Here is a 20144-nt window from a genome sequence, read left to right on the forward strand (position 1 = left end):
ACTAGAATTCACGTTAATTGTGTTTTATTTCTAAATATGAATCCATAAAATAATGTAAATAGTCTACTGTGACTAATATTCTATGTCATAATGACTCTATGTTACATCTCAGACACAATCTCAGACCGTTGTATCAAGACTTTTCGATCCAGCACGCCATCATCAAGAAAATAAAGCCCTTTGTAGTTTACATGCAACATTTCTTTCAAGATTTTTCCTACACGACGAGTCTATGAGACCCAAAATACGGCACCCAGTCAAAGTAGACTGGTACTGTAATATGAGTTGCATGGTTAACCTCACCATGTTCATGGAAAACTTGACAAGAGTAGCTGTACAGTGAAAAGTAATCTTGAAAACAGGAAGCTGTTTGGAAGTGCCCCCTCTTGTGACATTTATTATAAAGGTTGGTGAGAAACAACTTGATCGATAAACAGCACCTTGGCAAAGTACTTAGGGAAGGGTAATATGAAAGACCCCTTGCCATTGGCCGGCATTGCCGAGGTCAACAATGTAATTAATGATGCGCCGCGCAAGACTCGGCCAATGACTTAACCAGGATTTGAACCCATACTCCAGTGACTTGGCCACCAGTTCTGGTGCAATGTTCAGATGCAGATAAACAATTGATTTTCCCCCGATGCTGACTACATGTGTTAACATTGCTAGTGGTGTTCCCAGGTTACAATCACAACTTACAAATTCTATGCAATAGAAAATGTCAACTAGATCTTCAGAGGAATATTTTTGTTTTGCTTGACCGATTTGAAAACTGAATCCAGGAGAATTCTGAAGTATGTTTGTTTGTCAATATCGATTTGCGTGTATGAAATTAAATAGCAGGCAAGTATATGGTACATATTAAAGGAATTAAACGTGATTAAAAGTCTACAACACTAATACCAGACCGAGATATTTTTTGATATTTGTTTTTGTTTTTTGTGGTTTATCAGTTTTACTAAATACAATATAAAACGAAAATGTTTAAAACATGCTAAATACAATGTACTTTCTTTACCAAACTAAAACATGCCGCAAACAAAACAATTTAAAAAAAAAACATAACGCATTAAAATTGAAGCATGTAAATTAAAATCAAGAATACGCTTTCTTCAAATGGATATAGCATTTTCCAAGCACCATTACTATGGTTCAGAGCATTTGAGAAACTGTGTCCGCAAGTTGATTAGAAATTGTAACACTATAAAGATCAATTCAATCAGTGGAAACTAAGAACTAAGTAACTACACTGTACAAGTAGAAATTATGTCTAAAAAGTTTCATTGGTCCCAAATTATCCTTACCGCAAGACTTGCATTAATCAGGAGCTAAATTTCATGGCGCTGAATACCAGTGACAACAAATCACCACTTACAGTAGCAGAACATAATAATGTATATTGATGCCTTGCACGTTTTTTGTTTTCAGCACACAAAAAAAAAAAACCAGAAAAGGCAAGAATTTTTTTTGTTCAGCCTGATGAAATTTGGTGTTAATTAAAAGCTACTGCAGCCGTGGAAAATGTCTAATTCATATTAGTTCAGACATGTGCTTGCATGGACAAACTCAGGTAGTTTGATTAATGAGTACGGGGTACCAGACAAGATGGACGCTGTGATTTTACAGAGTGCTGAAGTGAATACTAAACTTGCATACAATCACTTTTTTCTTCTTCTCCTCCTCCTACTAATCAAGGGAATTTTCCAAGACTACATGTTATACACACCACTCAAAAGGACAATCAGATTAAACTTTTCAAACAACTTTGAGAACACCAAACAAAAAACTCCACTATATCCAAAACGCTACACTTTTCACCTTTCACTTATATCGGAACTACCACAACTCGAGTGTCTTGGGTATAATAATTTATATCAAAGACACTAAATACATTCTTCAAACTTGCTCAGGATTGAGTTTTTTCAACTCTTTGTGCATTGTGAATTTATAAAACTTTTACCTTAAAAATAAAGTACGCAATTGGTGATTTATTAAGAACCCGGCTTTTAACTTCGCTCTTGAAGGGGCACAGCAATTTTCCTCTGGTAAGTTTCACTTCTATGAGGAAAATGTCAAGTTGTATTGGAACTTTGCAAAGGGGCACCACAGCAAAGCACCTAGCAACATCTCCTACGAGTGTCATGGGTTATTCCGAGGCTTGTTAGATAATGGGAATGAAATTACTCTTCCAAAAACACAATGATGTACTTGAGCTTTAAAGTTAAAGTCAGACACTTGCATTTGATGTGAACATAATAACAAAAAGAACGAGGCTTCTTGAAACTACAAGATACAAAAAGTACAAAAGTACAATCCACTAAAGGTCTACAAAAAATAACTGATTGTCTACACTTGTTACACATTTAAGTCTACTGTGTATGAACATTCCACATCATATAAAAGGTCCATGTATTTTGAATTCTTGCACACAATCAACAGAAGTCGACACTTCCAGGCCCAAGTTCATGGCTCTGCTTACTTCTGAAGTCTGCGTTTGCAGTAGCTAATCTTTGCTTCCAAGGCAAGCGCAGAATTTCTGCGCTAGCTTTGTGAGCAACAAATTCCAATGAGGACTAAGCATGCGCACAGGCAGAAATTCACTGCTAACCTGTGAAATATGCTTGATGTAAGTGCAGAATTCCCTGCTTTTGTAAGTGGTGATTCTTTGCTTATGGTAAGCAGAGTTATGATATTGGGCCCTGCTTACAACCAAGACCTGGGTTCACATTAGAATAAATTCTTTGTCAGTTGTACTTTGTACATGTAGCGTTGAGCAAGTCATTCCAAACTTTATAACATAAAACGTCTTTACCCCTCCTACTATTGGAACCATTATACAGCCAGTTGAACAATCGTTTGACACCAATCAACAGAATGGGTTGTGAATTGAACCAACAAATGTGACATTATCGTCACAATAATAGCTCTGGTGTTTCTAATCAGCAGAGTGAGGGTTTGAGTCCCAGTCTTGACACCTGTGTCCCAAGGCAAGCACTTTGTTTTTCAGGTAGGACGTAAAGCTGTCAGTCCTGTGTGTATGTGTAATGCACGTAAAACAACCCAGTTATACTCATGATATCATACTGCAGGCTGGCATAGAGTTCATCTACCATTCAAAACCACATGGGGTGACATTTAATGGTCACATAGTAGGAGGGTTCAAAAAAAGTTTTGAACATTTTGAGTAGTTTCTCCTGGTGGGTCACCAAACAGACACAGTTTCAAAGTGAATTTGACGTCAAACTTACAAGCAATGAAAGACAAATATTTGGATAACGCAAACAATGTATGATTATACATGTGGATGGTATATTTCTCAATGCACCAGTGTGAACTTAACTTGACATTCACAGATGTGAATGACGATTTAAAAACTTGTTTTTTATTCTCTGAAAAAAAATATTCTCACTAACATTTGTCATAAACAAAAAGAACAACAAATTGTCTGAATCAGAACATATTGCATTTCTGTTAAGGGAAGGAGTGTAAACTTTTTCTGTGATACTGAGAGAATAAAATGGCCTCTCCAAAGTCAAACTTGTGGAGGTTTCAAATCTGTCAAAACTAGTATTGCATCATTTGCATAAAATAGGAAGGCTTTGATATTTGTAGGCAAAGCAGAAACTAAGGTAAGTCTTAATAAATCTACTATTCTGTACCATTGTATACTTGCATCGCATCAATGCAAAAACAACTTTGTATCTTGATTTTGTAATAACATCAAACTTATGTGTGAATCTTTCGTTTCTGGGCGCCATCTTGTTTGTGTGTACATTGTATGACGAAAACTTTAGCAATAATACTGTATTTTGCACAAGATAGGTTGATATGTTGTATCTTGAAGCAATCTGGACTGTGTACATCCATACAGTTCTATTTTGCAATAACATCGTATCTCGCTCTGTTTAAATATGTGGTTTCTTGGTGCAATCTGGTTTGTTATTATCATTATGCAGTTCTAACAATCATTATGCAGTTCTAACAGTTGTGAACCTCATTCTCAATGATTTACAATTGACATTTCTATTTTTCAAAAAACATCTATCTTGCACAAGAGAGTCTCAGTGCAAATTATGTCGTATCTTGGTGCAACCTGGGCCCAATGTTATGGCTCTGCTTACCGCCGAATTCTGCGCTTATGATCATGATTCCTCGCTTGACGTGCAAGCGCCGAATTTATGCGCTAGCCTTGTAAGCAGAGAGTGCCTAGTAACATAGAGTAAGCACGCGCAGAAGCCAAAACTCGCCTCTCACCCGTGATATAGTTTTTAGCAAGATACAATGTTATTGCAGTTTCAAAGGTTAAAAGGCTATTTTGGTGATGTTTTTGCCATGACACACAAATGCAAGCAATATTATGAGACTTGGTTAAGTCTAATGCTTCCAGCAACTCAAGCAATGAGATGAGACTTGGTTAAGTCTAATCTTTCCAGCAACTCAAGCAATGACATGAGACTTGGTTAAGTCTAATGTTTCCAGCAACTCAAGCAATGAGATGAGACTTGGTCAAGTCTAATATTTCCAGCAAAACAAGCAACGAAATGAGACTTGGTTAAGTCTAATGTTTCTAGCAACTCAAAGATCTCACATTATTAAACCTTCAATGATCAAACGTCTTTGATATTTTTTACAGATGAATAAAAATCTACAATCGCTCCGTCTCAATTAGTCTTCGCTCAAGCCGCCAACTCCATCACCAGCGAGACTAACCATGACATGTTCAATACACACATTGTTATTTCAATGACTTGTCTGAGTTACCGTAACCCCCTTCTACTCATAAACGCTCTGTTTAGTAGACTAGATAGAAATCTCTTCAACTACAACACAACTTATCAAAAAATGAATTTATGTTATACTCCGTATAAAAAACTGATATATGGAATTGTGCTTTTTTTTTCTTCTTCAATAAATTTCATTTAATCCCTGGATGGTCTTGAGATAGAGTTAATCAGCCACAATCGCAAACTTGGGACTAGGAAATAAATATATGTAAAACAATCAAAAATTAATTTGAAAAAATAAATAACTAGCTCAGTGGTTAAAGGGAAGGTACATGTTTTGTAATTACTCAAAACAAATATTAACTTGAAAAACTGACTTGGTAACGAGCATTGAAGAGCTGTTGATAGTATAAAACATTGTGGGAAACGACTCCCTCTGAAGTAACATAGTTTTTGAGAAAGAGGTAATTTCTCACTAAAATAATAAAAGACTTCTAGCTAGAAGTCTTTTATTTCTATCTGAAAGCACACAAATTCGTCCAATAAGGGTGTTTTTTCTTTCATCATTTTCTCGCAACTTCGTTGACCTATTGAGCCCAAATTTTCACAGGCTTGTTATTTTATGCTTATGATGAGATACACCAAGTGAGAAGACTGGTCTTTGACAACTCCCAAACGTGTACCTTCCCTTTAAAACCGAGAAAAAAACAAAAGGAAAAAAAAATATTCATAAAACACATTTTCAAGTACTGAAAGTCTTTCACTACTTTGAAGCACTGAAAACATGGCCATTTGAAAACATGCAAAGTATTTCAAAAAGAAATGTGTTGACACCGAATCAACTAAAAATAATATATAGGTGATAAAAGTCACCTCAACTCCAGCTGATTCAACATGTCAACAACGAAAAAACAACAACAACAACAAATCAGTTAAAATAATAAACAACAAAAAGAATCAAAACGAATAGAGTCCCGAGTAACACTTTTAAAACAATAATCCACTTTCCCAACAGAGTTTGCGTTTGCGGCTGCCATTCATTAAACACGCCCGTTTTGACGAAAATGTTCGGCGTAGTCGCCAAAACTGACGCTGAACTTCTCGCTTTGGTAGCGTGTCACCCGTATAGTCTTGCGAAAATCATGGTTGATGGGCGTCTTGTAGCCGCCCTTGCGTAGTAAGGAATCTATAGTCTGCTCCTTGTTCCAATCTGGAGAGAAAGGTGAAGAAAATAGAAACAAAAACAGGTTATTACAGACTCTAATTGAGAATATTAAAGGAACACGTTGCCTTGGATCGGACGAGTTTGTCTATAATAAGCAGTTGAAACAGTTTGTTATGAAATGCATATGATTAGAAAGATGTTTAGTAGAATATAATGGCCCACACAAGTATCACTCAAAATTGCACGGTTTTCCTTTTACGTCGCGAACTAACACTGTCGGCCACCGCGGCCTGGTTCTTCATAATTTACCTCGACTTCGTCTCGGTAAAATTACCAAGAACCAGGCCTCGTTGGGATTAAACCACTAGTTGAAAACCTCTTCACCACACATTGATTCCCTTAACAAAACATCACTCAAATACAGGTCACTAGCATCTGTCATGAAGGAAACTATACAGTCCACAGTCCAACAGAATCAAACAATAACATGCAGTTGGATTTTGATGGGTTGGGGTTTAGTTGGCATCACTACCGAGACTTACTTTGTTCAGAGGCAACTTCAGGAAGATAGGTAGCCGTTTTCTTGGCACCTTTCTCGTTGTAAAACTCTATACGTATACCGTGGATACCGACCTACAGTATGGATAAAACGCAAACGAGGAGAATTAGTATCGCAAATAACATTTCGACTTCATGTAAAGCACATTGACATGGTTATAGTAAAATGTGCTATATTATAAGAACTAGTTATTATTATTTTTATTAATAGGCCTGTGTGAGTACCCAGACTAAAGATTAAAATACATCACAACTAAACCATCGCACTCATAGTGTGCAATTATCTACCTGAATTCTAAGGAAGATAAATAATATATAATAAATAATAATAAGGCTTTTTAGAATGCGACATCTATCTATAATAAATAATAATAATTTATTCATTTATATTGCGCCCATTCCATAAAATTTACACAAGCGCATAACAAATTAATTATAAATAATGAATAGGGTAGATGGCCTTAGCTTTCGATCCAAACCGAACCTTCTTCAGAGGCATAAAACAAGTGCAGACAAATACATATCCATTTATAGAAAAAGAGAGGGGAAAGGGATTAAGGGAAGGGTTCTGAAAGAAGTGGGAAAATAACAACCACTCAATGTTACTATTTCAGAAACAATTGGTGGCTATGAACCAATAGGAGTAAAGTGGCGAGGACAAAGGATGTTCAGTATGAAAGGAAGGATTACTGGACCATAAAAGTGGTGAATGTATTGTTCGACAACAATGCAGGGAAACATGAAAGGGTAGAGTTAGAGAGCAAGTTGCATCATGATGCAACTTGCAAATTAATTATAAAAATATTTAAATTTTACAACAGGAAAATATACAGCAATCAAAACAAATCTAGTCTACAAGACCCTATTCCACATGCATGTACACAACATGACAAGCAAAACAACAGAGTTCTCCACAGGTTTTGCAGAGCAAAAAATTGTACAAATGCAATAAATTTTCTACTTTATAAACAACTCCATAAAATTGGGCTTGGGGCACGAGGGTGTGATACCCCCCGCCCCCCCCCCCCTATCAAAAGTGAAGAATCAATCAATCAATCAATCAATACAATATATTGTAAAAACTAGGTGGGTCGATCCAGACCGGACCATAGTAAGAGGCAAACACAAACAAAAATTTAACATTTATAGCAAAGTATGGACCAACTGATTAAGGAAAGGTATCTCAAACATGGGGGAAAATTTAAGCCAATCGAATTTACTAATTTACAAACAATACGGAAAAAAACAGTTCAAATTAAATTAATACACAGAGTAAAATGAGAAATGCAGTCAACAGATAAAACAAATTTGGCGTCAAATATGAAATACAATCACTTACAAATGGCAATAGAAATCAAACAAGAAGATGTAAAAGCAATTACAGTGAAATTGAAAAGATTAACTGATAAACACAGAGAACAAAACAAATACTTTAGCAGTTGGTAGCGCAAAATAATGTTAAATTTGCATTGGGATAAAGAGTAATTATAAGAAATAATATCCCAAATCAAATTTATCATCTGTTAAAAAACCTTCTGGGCCCAATTTCATGGCTCTGCTTACCGCCGAATTCTGCGCTTACAATCACGATTCTCCCCTTACGGGCCGAATTTCTGCGCAAGCCTTGTAAGCGTAGAATGCCTAGTAATGCGGAGTACACACACGCAGAAGACAAAATTCGCCACAAACCCGTGAAATACGCTTGTCGTAACCACAGAATTCCCTGCTTCTGTAAGCGCCGATTCTGTGCTTACGGTAAGCAGAGCCATGAAATTGGGCCCTGGTATCAATTTCTGATCCCATCTATACGCCCCCCCCCCAAAAAAAAAAAAAAAAATTATTCCTCGATAAACAATAATTACCTCCCAGTCCTCATAATCTTTGGCTTCCTCAAAATGACGTAAAAGCGACACGGAGCAGGACATACGAGATATCTCGTCTTTGTTGACAGGCGGGAAACGGCTATCTTTAAAAGCACTGTGGGAAGAGAAAAGATGACAATTGTGATTAAAGTGTAAAGGATTTGAGGCATTGCATGGTGAGGTATCAATATATATTTGGTTTGAGGTAACCCCAAGTGTGTATCTACTTGCCAGGGTAATAGTTAATAAGCAGGACAGTTCTTTTCAGAACTGAGAAGTCTCCCGAACACCCGAACAATCTACTCCGCGGTAGTCAAATAAAGCAAGACAGTTCTCCAAGAACAAACTCTACCTGGCAAGTAGATACACACATGGTGTTACATCTCGTATTGACAGCTGTAACAGCCTTCTTATTGGCCTTCCAACCAATGAACTAAACAGACTCCAGCGCCTACAGAATGCTGCCGCCAGATTGGTCTGTCGAGTTGAACGTCACGAGCATATAACCCCAATCCTCCAATCACTCCATTGGCTACCAGTTTCACAACGGATAATCTACAAGACTCTCATTCTTACCTTCAAAGCACTCCACAACCTTGCCCCTTCGTACATACAGGACCTCGTTCATTGTCATCAACCCACACGCACCCTTCGTTCCACATCCCTTAACCTCTTGCAACTGCCCTCACCTCCTCGGACATCTACCTATGGTGGCAGAGCCTTCAGTATCGCTGCCCCCTCTTTATGGAATAAGCTTCCATCACATCTTAAGGACTGTTCATGTATTGACATTTTTAAGCGTCATTTGAAGACATACCTTTTTAGGCAATATTATTTTAAATAATTGTTTTTGTAGAGTTGTTTCTACTTTTTCACTGGCTGGTCCAGATTTGCCTTGTAGCTTTTTTGTAATTGTCTTTTTAAACCGTTTTCTTCAGAAACCCTCTGTATTGTAATGTTGTATTTTGTAAATTGTTTTTTTTTTACCTTTGTATCTAGCGCTTTGAGGCCTTATTTGGCAATTTGGCGCTTTATAAATATCTTTTTATTATTATTATTATTACTGCAAACCAAATATGTGCTTTTCATGCCACAGCAATTTAACGGGGGTCCCTTGCTAAGTTTTAGCATGGTTGTAAAAATGTAGCAATGTTTGACAAGATTTGGCAAGAGAACTTGAACAGTAGACAAAATGGTTGTCCTTTCACACGAGGTACATTTCAAAAAATTTACAACCATGCTACAATTTAGCAACGGACCCTTAATAAATTGCTCTCATGTGAAAGGGGCTTAGTCTCATAAAGCCCTTTCACACAACAGCAATTAAACACGGGTCCCTTGCTTAATTTTAGCACGGTTGTGAAATTTGACCGAATGCACCTCGTGTGAAAGGACAATAAGGGACCTTGGACAGTTCAAACATTGTTGTCCTTTCACATGAAGTGCAACTTGTAAAATTTCACAACCATGGTCAAATTAAGCAATGGACCCCTGCTAAATTGCTGTCATGTGAAAAGGGTTAAGGTCTAATAACAAGTTGGATTTTAAACTTTGCATGGTGGGATCCAGGTAAGGTTTGCAGTTGCACCATGTGTTAATCTCTTTAGAATAGTGATGCGTCTGAAGAGAACAAGGCTCAATTTCATAGAACTGATAGGCACAAAAATTTGCTTAGCATGAAATGTTGGCCTTGATGAAAACAGGATTACCAATCAAATTTCCATTTGTTGCATATCGCTTGTTACCGGCATTCAGCCGTTTCTTTTTGCTTCCCTGAAAATCACGTGGAAATTTGTTTGGTAATCCTGTTTTTATCAAGGAAGAAATTTCATGCTAAGCAAATTTGTGTACTAAGCAGCTTTATGAAATTGGGCCCTGGTGGCTGACAACTCACCGTTCGATCTGTGTGCTCTCATCGTCTTATAAAACGTTGAGTTGTCAACTTGAACCACCGGTTCTCTTCAGAACCAATTACAAATAGTGCCGCCGCAAACCCCACCTAACTCACCTTTTAATCTTTGATGAGCCTTCTATTTCTCCGACAATCATTTCAATCGTAGTAACATTAGTTTGCCGGTAGTCATCTTGATCATAGAAACAGAAATATCTATATGTACAGCCACGGCTTGTTGGCATGACGATCAAGCCGTAGTCACTAATTCAGACACGGGCCCTCTATGTTTACAAACGTCTTACCTAGAGATTGCATATTCCCTTAGGCCATCATGTAGATTCAAAGCAGTAAAAGTACCTATACACCCGCGTAGACGCTTGTCTTTGCCTATCTTCCAAGTTACAAACAGTGGACTGCGGAAAAAAACAAAAGGACATTATCGTATAAGAAATCAATCCACACACAAATGACCAGTACTTCACAGAGGCAACAGTCGTGACAGTAGCAATTGCCCTCATGCCTCTGCATGAAGAATTTATTTTAAAAACAGGAACAACAAGTTAGCCTTCCGTGTACATGTACAAAATGGGCAAGCACCTGCTTACATCCAAGACATGCTCAACATCTACAAACCATCTCGCAACCTTCGTTCTGCTAACAGATATCTTCTTCAAGAAATCAAGTCTAATCGCACCTGGGGGGACAGATCTTTTTCTATTGCAGCGCACCTCATCTCTGGAATCAACTACCTCTTCACATAAAAACATCCACTTCCATTTACTCTTTCAAAACATCTCTCAAAACACACCTCATGTCAATAGTTCCATTCTTTTGTATTTAATCTGTTGTTTGTTATTTTTGTTTGAATTTTCTCTGTAATAGCGCCCTGAGCACTTTTGTGGATTTGTGCGCTCTATAAGACCTCGTTATTATTATTAATACATGAGTCGGCTCAACTCTCTTGCGAATATGGCTGCGAAAACAGAGTTGTGATGTAAAATTCACGTCAAAATCACATTGCATTCGCATTCGCAAGAAGTATGAACCGGGCTTTACACGCAAACATGACAAAGCATGAATCGTATGGTAATTTTTATGGGCAAGTTTGGGGCAACTGGATCGCTTGGTGACACAATAATTGTTTTGAAGACACTGAACACTTGTATCTCAACATGCATAAAATAACAAACCTGTGAAAATTTGAGCTCGATTGGTCTTCGGAGTTGCGAGATAACTAAGAAGAAAAAAAACCCACCCTTGTCACACGAAGTTGTGTGCTTTCAGATGCTTGATTTCGAGACCTCAAATTCTAAATCTGAGGTCTCGAAATCAAATTCGTGGAGAATACTTCTTTCTCGAAAACTACGCCACTTCAGAGGGAGCTGTTTCTCACAATGTTTTATACTATCAACCTCTCCCCAGTACTCGTAATCAAGTAAGGTTTTATGACAATAATTATGTTGAGTACGATCTTTTAAATCCGGGGGTGAGAGGCATTGCTAGGAGCAAGGTCTCAACTCAGATCGAAAAGATAGGTGTGTTGACATTATTGGCACTTCCACCTTTTGATAACCCCTTCTGGGAACAGTTTTCTCCTATTTCCTCAGTGCTAGATAAGTAGGTTTTAAAAAGTACAGGCAGTTGACAGGATTTCTTTTGCTGTAGTTTACTCTGAAGAAAATAAAACTTACAGCTACCTTTTTTTTCCCACTAGGCAAAACAACCAAAAAAGTCTAAAATCAGATAGAGGTCTAATATTTCTCGTCCCTGTAAATCAGTCTGAACATTATATGAATAATTAGGATATGTTTTTTCCTATTTTGTTCTTCATGCTGTATGAATATGTGTTTTTTTTCAACTTGCTTAGAAGGCAAAGTGTATCTCTGGAATGAACCTGAAACTTCTCGATTAATATGCGTTTTTTTTTCTGGGGTTATTAGCAACAAATTTCCAACGGCTAACCTGCCAAAAACAGAAATCTGAAGTTTAGTTGTCTGGACAAATTATATTTGATTGGTTTCCAAGAGGCTGAGAGACTTTAAATATATTTTATAGTATTTTTGAACATTTCGCATTTGGCATTGGTTACTATGGGTTAGTGTTGTAATCCAATTTATGGCAGGTCTAAAATTTCTCATTCCTGTAAATCATCCAGAATTTTTATGTTAAAAATTAGGACATAAGACTTTAAATATTTGTTGAGTATTTTTATATATTTAGCATTGGTATTGGTTGCTATGGCAGTTTATTTAGTGTGGCGCTCCAATTTTTATGCCCCTTAAATAGTCAGTCACAGCTCCCTCCAGACATAACATTGGCAAGTTTCCAAGCAAAACAAGTCCGAGAACATGCAATCAACATTCAAGCTATGTCGAGAGACCATGCACAATCAATTACAGAGATCTCTATTTCCACGGCTCGCTTAAAGACAGTGGACACTATTGGTAATTGTCAAAGACCAGTATTCTCACTTGGTGTATCTCAACATACATGTATGCATAAAATAACAAAACCTGTGAAAATTTGAGCTCAATTGGTCGTCGGAGTGGCGAGATAACTATGAAAGAAAAAACACCATTGTCACACGAAGTTGTGTGCTTTCTGATGCTTGATTTCAGGAAAAATGCGGTCTCGAAATCAAAGTGGTGGAAAATAACTTCTTTCTCGAAAACTACGTCACTTCAGAGGGAGCCGTTTCTCACAATGTTTGATACTATCAACAGCTCCCCATTACTCGTTACCAAATGAGGTTTTATGCTGATAATTATTTTGAGTAATTACCAATAGTGTCCATTGCCTTTAAAATGTAAATCTAAAAAAAATCTTGGTGTCTTTTCTTTAGATAAACATCGCTGATGGTATTATACAATGCCAAGTGGGACCATGTCTCCTTTTTTTTTTTAAATTAAGGAGTGAGATTTTACATTTTGTTGCATTCCGGAAGGCAAGAGATAAGCGGTGTCACAAAGTGTCATGTCGTATACAAATTGAAAACCACATGTGTACAAATACTGAATATTCGCTGCTAGTGCTAACATAAGGATTCCAACAGCCTCTAGCTATCAGGCTAGCTCGGTGGTCTAATGGCAATCTGCTCTAGCAATTTAAAGGTCAAAGGTTTGAATCCCACCTGAGTGACTGCAAACAATTTATTGATTTATTTTGATATTGGCTGGAGGAACACTTCAGATCAAATTCACAAAAATCATCCAGAAACCATTTAAAGATGCTATGTCAGAAAAAATTTTGATTTAAAATTCAATAGGTATTTTGATGGGGGTCGAGAAAGTTACAAGCTTTCATTTGAGCCATTGCTCGAAAAAGTCTGCCAATTATGAGTTAATAGTCTGATAGTAGCAGTGAAATAAAGGGCTCAAAATTAGTTTTTGTCAGAGTCCCAACAATATATCACATGACCAATTCTTATGTGTTTTATAAGAAACGTTTTAAATTTTTGTCATGGTTCCTGACCATAAAAAGTTAAACTTTTTTCGTTAGAGCAGTTGATACTCTTTGAAATACCATTCACTCAAAAAAATCTATCTTTTAATGTTTGAGGTCAAAAATCTGACACAGCATCTTTAAGGATGCCTAAATAGCACACTATGACAAACGAAAAGATAGCAAACTAAGGCTTTTAAAACAAAAGATAAACACAAAGTAAAAAACATTGTTTCATTTCCATATGCTTCAAAGGCCAAACTTCCAAGGTTTAGTTCAAGAATGGCCCCCAGTTTTGAAAAAAAAAAATCCCAGGGAGGACCCTGAAAGGAACAGGAAAAAAGCATTCGTTTTCATACATTTATAAGGTCCATCTGTTAGTGTTAATGGAATCAGTTAAAAGTGATGCACAGATAGTCATCAAAGCCATTAGACCACTGGGTCCTGTAGAGTATCCTACATACTTGGACAACTAACGAAGTAATAATTTAACAAGCCGCTATCAGGTCGATGGGAGGGGGGGGGGGATAGCTCCATGATGATCATACAGTTAGTACTAGTACATGTAGCCCATAATGTATAGTCCTCACATTACATGGAGAGTGCACATATGTACAACACATTAAACCAGCAGTTTCAACCAGACAAGATTTTAATAATGTTGTGCACATGACGTGTGTACATACTGATTGTGGTTGATGAGTGAATCTTGGATATTGATAAGTGGCCGACCGCTTCATATAAAACCAGTCGTGGGTTAAACCATGGAGATCTATTTCTACCTCCATGGTTATAAACAGAAGAGAGTTTCATGGAAATCAGATGGCTATTTGTGTCCCTTGTTTATAATGAGTATTAATAATAGATACACTATGCATGACTTGAGTGCTTTTGACTTGTGTGTTGTGGGTGGTTGAAATTTTGGATGGCTGTTGTTAGGCTAAATTGCATAGACCCTTGTCATTTGATTGGTGGAATACGCATCAAATGTCATCCGACATACACATGTACTGTACATGTATTTAATGCCATGAAATGACACTTCAAAATTATTGGAGTCCTTTATTGATTAATATAGGAGTCCAAACAGGAGACAATTCCATGGAAATCAGATGGTTATTTGTGTATCTTGTTCATAACAAGTATTAATCATAGAGCTACAAAATGTACTATATTATATTGAATTTGTGTGCTTTGACTATTGAGTTGTGGGCGCTTGAAATTGCAGATGGCTGCACCATGGTCAAGTGGTACATGTAGAATTGCAAGTTCACAAGGACGGTTGTTGGTTCTGAATCCTAACAAGCTCTACTGGTTTCACAATGACTAGAATTTAGTATTGTCGTCTAGTTACTAAATTTGTGCAATTCATAATCATAGATGTTAAACCAATGTTTGCACAAGAGAGATTGGCTGTTCATATCCCCTTGTGGGAGTTTGCCGAGTTCCCTTAATAATAATAATAAAAATAATAATAATAAGTCGTTTTTATATAGCGCTTTATACACCCAAAGGGCGTCTCAAAGCGCTTCCAACATTAGTACCCTTGATGGGAAGATCATCTTAAGAAACAAACAAGAAAACACTACGACACAGTATACAGTTGTAGATCCTTGTCATTTGATTGGTGGAACAAGCATTTCAAGTGTCATACCGTCATACTGTACGTATTATTGCCCTGACATGGCGCTCCAAAATTTAATATAGGAGTCCTATATTGATAAATATAGGATGCTTGGGACACTTTGCAGCGATTCTTCACAAAATTGCAGCAAAAATGACAAAACATTAAGGTGTCAGTTTAAACAAAGAATACATTAGTTGAAAACAACATTATTTTTCCATTCACTCTATATCATCAACCAAAAAAAATGATGGTACCAGCTTTGTATAGTTTGGTTTGGTTTTATGGCAGCCGACAGACTATTCTGAGCATTAAATGCAAATTTAATCAATCATCAACGCAGGTAAAGAGTTTTATTGCGTTACAGTATGACACTGGATGAATCACACTACATAACTCCTACTGGTGCAGCCGACAAATAGGGGGAAAACAGAGTGCGGCCTCGTTAACATTTTATAGTCCCTCAAAATTGTCTACATTAGAGAGATTTGAGAGCCCAAAGAGAGAGGTACAGTGTGAAAAATGTGCCCAATTGTGACCTGGGTATGGTTGCCTTTCAACTTGATGTTTTTTTGGATGACATAAAATGTAAGCCCTGAAAAAATGGTTCTATTTGCCAGAGAGGTGAAAGGATATTTTTGAAGATTGATGCTTGGAAACTTGGACATTTAGGAGAGGATGACAGTTCCAAGAGAAAGTTGATAATTTTCTCATTACAGTAAAAAGCTGCAAGACTTTAATGTATTTCGGTTTTTTTGTTTTTGTTTTTTTAATATTAAGTGGCTATTTTGCATATTATGCTATGGGAGTAGTCCGTAGAGCTATACATATTGACTAGAGCACTAACTTGCTCTGCGTTTTGAAGCCACCCTGTGCGCAGACATGTTTGATGTGTTGCGTGACAACGGAACGATTTTAATTTTAAGAGAACACACATTGCCGCGATTTTTTTTACATTTGGCGTGTGCGCTTACGTACGCAACTGCCCATTCGCGTAGGTCCGAGCTACGAAAACCGTAAGTTCGACTTAATTGATGTACTAAAAAAAACATACGCGCCTTTTAAACATGACGCACAAGGCGCTCGCAGTGCGACGCTCATCAGCAGATGGTGCGTTCACATTTGCTGCATTTTTTGGTTCAATGACACATCGAAAAGAACAGACGCACTATCATGCAAATAGCCGTACAATTGCCGTACAAAATTTCAAGCTTTTGTATTGGTTTGGTTTGTACATAAACATGGATGCGCCCACACGGCTTCAAAACTTTAGTGCGTGTATAACGGGGTGTTAGCGCTCTAGTCAATATATATAGCTCTATGGAGTAGTCCGAGCTTATAATACATTAGTGGGGTGCACCCACACAAAATACAATTTAGATCAATCTGATACATTTAACACTGTGACTCATTTCAATGGAACAGTCTATACTTGGTAACAATCAGTCATACATTACGCCTTGACCTCAAGGTTAATAAAATCCTCTTGTTACAATGTGCAGGGCCTTTGTACATTTTTGCCTCTAAATGTACATGAAATAGTATTCATAAATACCTAGAAGACAGTTTATCCATTCTGATTGGTCGAGAGGGCATCACGTGGGGGTGTTTGAACGAATGATATAACACCAGTAAAAAGTGTTGAAACATGGGCGTGACACGCGAGCTTGCACCTGTGCTTATAATAGGACAGTTTCTTCATTCCTATTGGTCGAGAGCAACGGCTGAAACATTTGTGGGTTTAAACCACTAGTTGAAAACCTCTTCACCACACATTGATTCCCTTAATAATCTATGCTAAAGGACTTGTCATGTGGGCTACTAGAAAACTGTACAACCTACCCATTTGGTGCTCTATAATGTTGCATGGTGAACCCCTCCTACATGAACATGTAATTGTGTATTTATTGTGTTTTCGGAATTTCGGGAATTTGTCACAGGTTTTAAATGTGTGTGTGTTTTGGGGGGGGGGGGGGACATACTTCTGTACATTTATGACAATAAAATCTGGCCTTTTTTGTAGTGAGAGGAACTCTGTGTGGTACAGTGTACATTACATAAATTTGATTCAACCAAAGTGTTGCACAATTACATGTACAAATTCTATCAGGTTGAAGTATTACAATTACAACTCTAGATTCTTAATATTAGATACGGTGAATGTGTCCAGTTTGTCATCAAAGAACTGAACAAAGAAGTTTCCATGAGGTCACACGTTGATATTCTATCGTGCTCAAGATCCGTCTAAGGGAATCCAGTTCCCTATTCAAAGTCTACCCATAGAGCTATAAAGGTCTGTCTGATGCACAGTAAAACATTCAACTGATATGTCTTCAAAACTTCTATAGGATTGATAAAGTCACCCGCCTGGAGAAAATAAAAGGCATTTGGAATCCAGTTCCTTATTCATAGTCTACCCATAGAGCTATAGTATGTACAAGGTCTTTATATAATATACATGTGTACATGTACATTGTATGTTGCAGTCAAACATTCAACTGATATGTCTTCAAAACTTCTACAGGATTGGTCAAGTTACATGCCTGGCATGCCTGGAGAAAATAAAAGGCATTTGGAATCCAGTTCCTTATTCATAGTCAACCCATAGAGCTACATGTATACGTACATAAGGTATTTAAATACATGTATGACACAGTCAAACATTCAATTGATATATCTTCAAAACTTCTCCAGGATTGATCAAGTTACACGCCTGGCAAAGAAAAAAAAAGGCATTTGGACAATCTTTCTCACTCTTGCCAAGTGACAGGAATGCGTGAAGTATGTGTGTACTTGAACTTCGCTGAACATACATTAACTGATTACATGCACCTGTAATTTTTAGGTCGGAGATATTTGCAGTGCGTGACTGCATGGTGATGCCGAGTCTGTGCAAGGTACACTAACCTACACTTTAAAACCTTTTTACTCGCTGCAGGAAATGCCCTAAAGCCTCCAAAATCAATCAATATGAGTTTATGTCGGATTCCTACTGCCTCTATTCTACAAAATGAAGTCCATCCCTACAGTCTCAATTCTACAAATTAGGGCACTTCCAGTGGAAAATCTTAAAGTCTATTGGGAAACTTTTGAAGGGGCACCAAGGCGAAGACCAGGGGCAACAGAAGCCATGGCCTCCGTGTAATTCCAGGCCTGCCCTCCAGTCCAGAGAGCTAGCTACCTGTAATTGCAGGCATGGAATTTCATCTTGGAGAGGGCAAGGCCATTTTTATTTTGTAAAGGGCACTTCCATTAGAAATATCTGAAAGGACAAGACCAGGGCAACAAAGGACAAGACCAGGGCAACAGAGGCCATGGCTTCCTCCATTTAATTCCAGCTCTACCTTCGGACAACAGGCATGATACTTCACGGAGGCACCGAAGGCGATTGCCTCCATCCCTGGTCGTTTACTTGGTGCCCTTGAAATGATCTAGTAGAAATTTAAAATTTCCTCATAGGGTGCCCTCTACCAAGGAGAAAATACCTTGGTGCCCTTGCTCAAAAAAATGAAGCATACAGGCCTGACATGTAATCCACATCATTCACAGGGCCTGTCTCGGAGGATCAACTGCCTTGTTTTGTAACTCTACACTTTCATCTTTCTGCACCTGGTATCAGCATTACTATCTCAATCTTCCCAACTGACAGTGAAATGCTCTAATGACATTGGCCTTTCAACATCAGTACAGTTTTAATACAGTCGTTTGTCTTGTGACACAATCTTGTGTCAAAGACTTCAAATAGATGTTGATGGTTGTCGTCCCAAGGGAAAATAAAGGGGGTAAGTGTCCCCCCCCCCCCACCAAAAAAAAAGGAAATTATGAATTAAAAAACCAATTTATGCAATCAAAACCTAAGGTTTCAATCAAACTTAATTATTTTGATTAATTTTTGGGTTATGTCCATATGTACATATCATAAAATATTAATTTTTGTTTTTAAAGCTTATCTTATTTCCTTCACTACTTAATTGTGAATTGTTAATGTTTTCTTACTTTAAAAAAAGGTTTAGTTTTATATATTTGAGCTCAAACAATAAACAGACAAATGGAATAGTTTTCAGGACTTTTTGCCCAAAATGGTGTTACATCTCAAACATATGGAGAGGCCAGCTGGCAGTTTTGAAGGTAATTCGTTGGGTAGTTCCGTCATTTTGGGGCATTTTTGGTGTGGCATCCATGAAAATGTTGCCATGGTTGCCTTACACCTCAGACTCACATATATGATTTCGCTGGGGCGCTAGTACGACAGAGAATGTCAAAATTTCGAGGAAAAAAAAGGAGTACAGCGCCCGATTACTGGGTCTATAGTTAATTTTAATTTAAAAAATGTATAAAATATATTTTTACTATTTTATAATTTTTGCATTCTCAACCCTCAACTCAAGACCGTCAATCAAGTCATCAAGAAGACAAGATCTTGGTGACAACTCCACCCTCTGAAAGGAAATACTTACAACGCAGCATCAGTAAATTTGGGCACTCTTGGCGGCTCTCCGTTCATCATATGAAAGTGACGATATAAAACATCAAAACAGAAAAAACACATTTCTGCACACACTATTCGGTGGTTGTTGTGGTGGCCAGCGCTGTGACCGGCCGAGGCGGGGTGTGGGCCCCGTTCCCGGTCGCTATAACCGTTCATTTTCGGCTGTAAAGTCCGTTGTAAATCATTAGAACCTGAGCTTGTGCTTGGCCGGTGTTCGTGGCTGGAATGGGAGCAACGCTCGCCCTTTTCGCAGCGTTCTGAGCGGTCATTTCGTTCAGAAGGAGCGGATACTTTTTGCCGTTTCACACCACAGCACCCAGTCGCCATCTTGAAACAAAGAACAACATTAAAAGGTCGGGCACCAAAACCACAACAGAGCGCATTACG

General features: G+C 37.7%; 1 protein-coding gene across 1 annotated transcript; it reads right to left on the bottom strand.

The window, feature by feature from the left end:
- Positions 1-7: 7 nt before the first annotated feature.
- LOC139944832 (AMMECR1-like protein) lies at positions 8-20085 on the bottom strand. The gene is made up of 5 exons (XM_071941954.1): positions 19726-20085; positions 10506-10616; positions 8310-8424; positions 6432-6522; positions 8-5934 (listed from the first exon to the last, which is right to left on the bottom strand). The coding sequence occupies exons 1-5, from the start codon at positions 20082-20084 to the stop codon at positions 5765-5767; spliced, it is 846 nt and encodes a 281-aa protein (XP_071798055.1). The 5' UTR covers position 20085; the 3' UTR covers positions 8-5764.
- Positions 20086-20144: the final 59 nt, after the last annotated feature.

The sequence above is a fragment of the Asterias amurensis genome, chromosome 12 (assembly GCF_032118995.1).
Source record: "Asterias amurensis chromosome 12, ASM3211899v1".
NCBI classification, from domain to species: domain Eukaryota; kingdom Metazoa; phylum Echinodermata; class Asteroidea; order Forcipulatida; family Asteriidae; genus Asterias; species Asterias amurensis.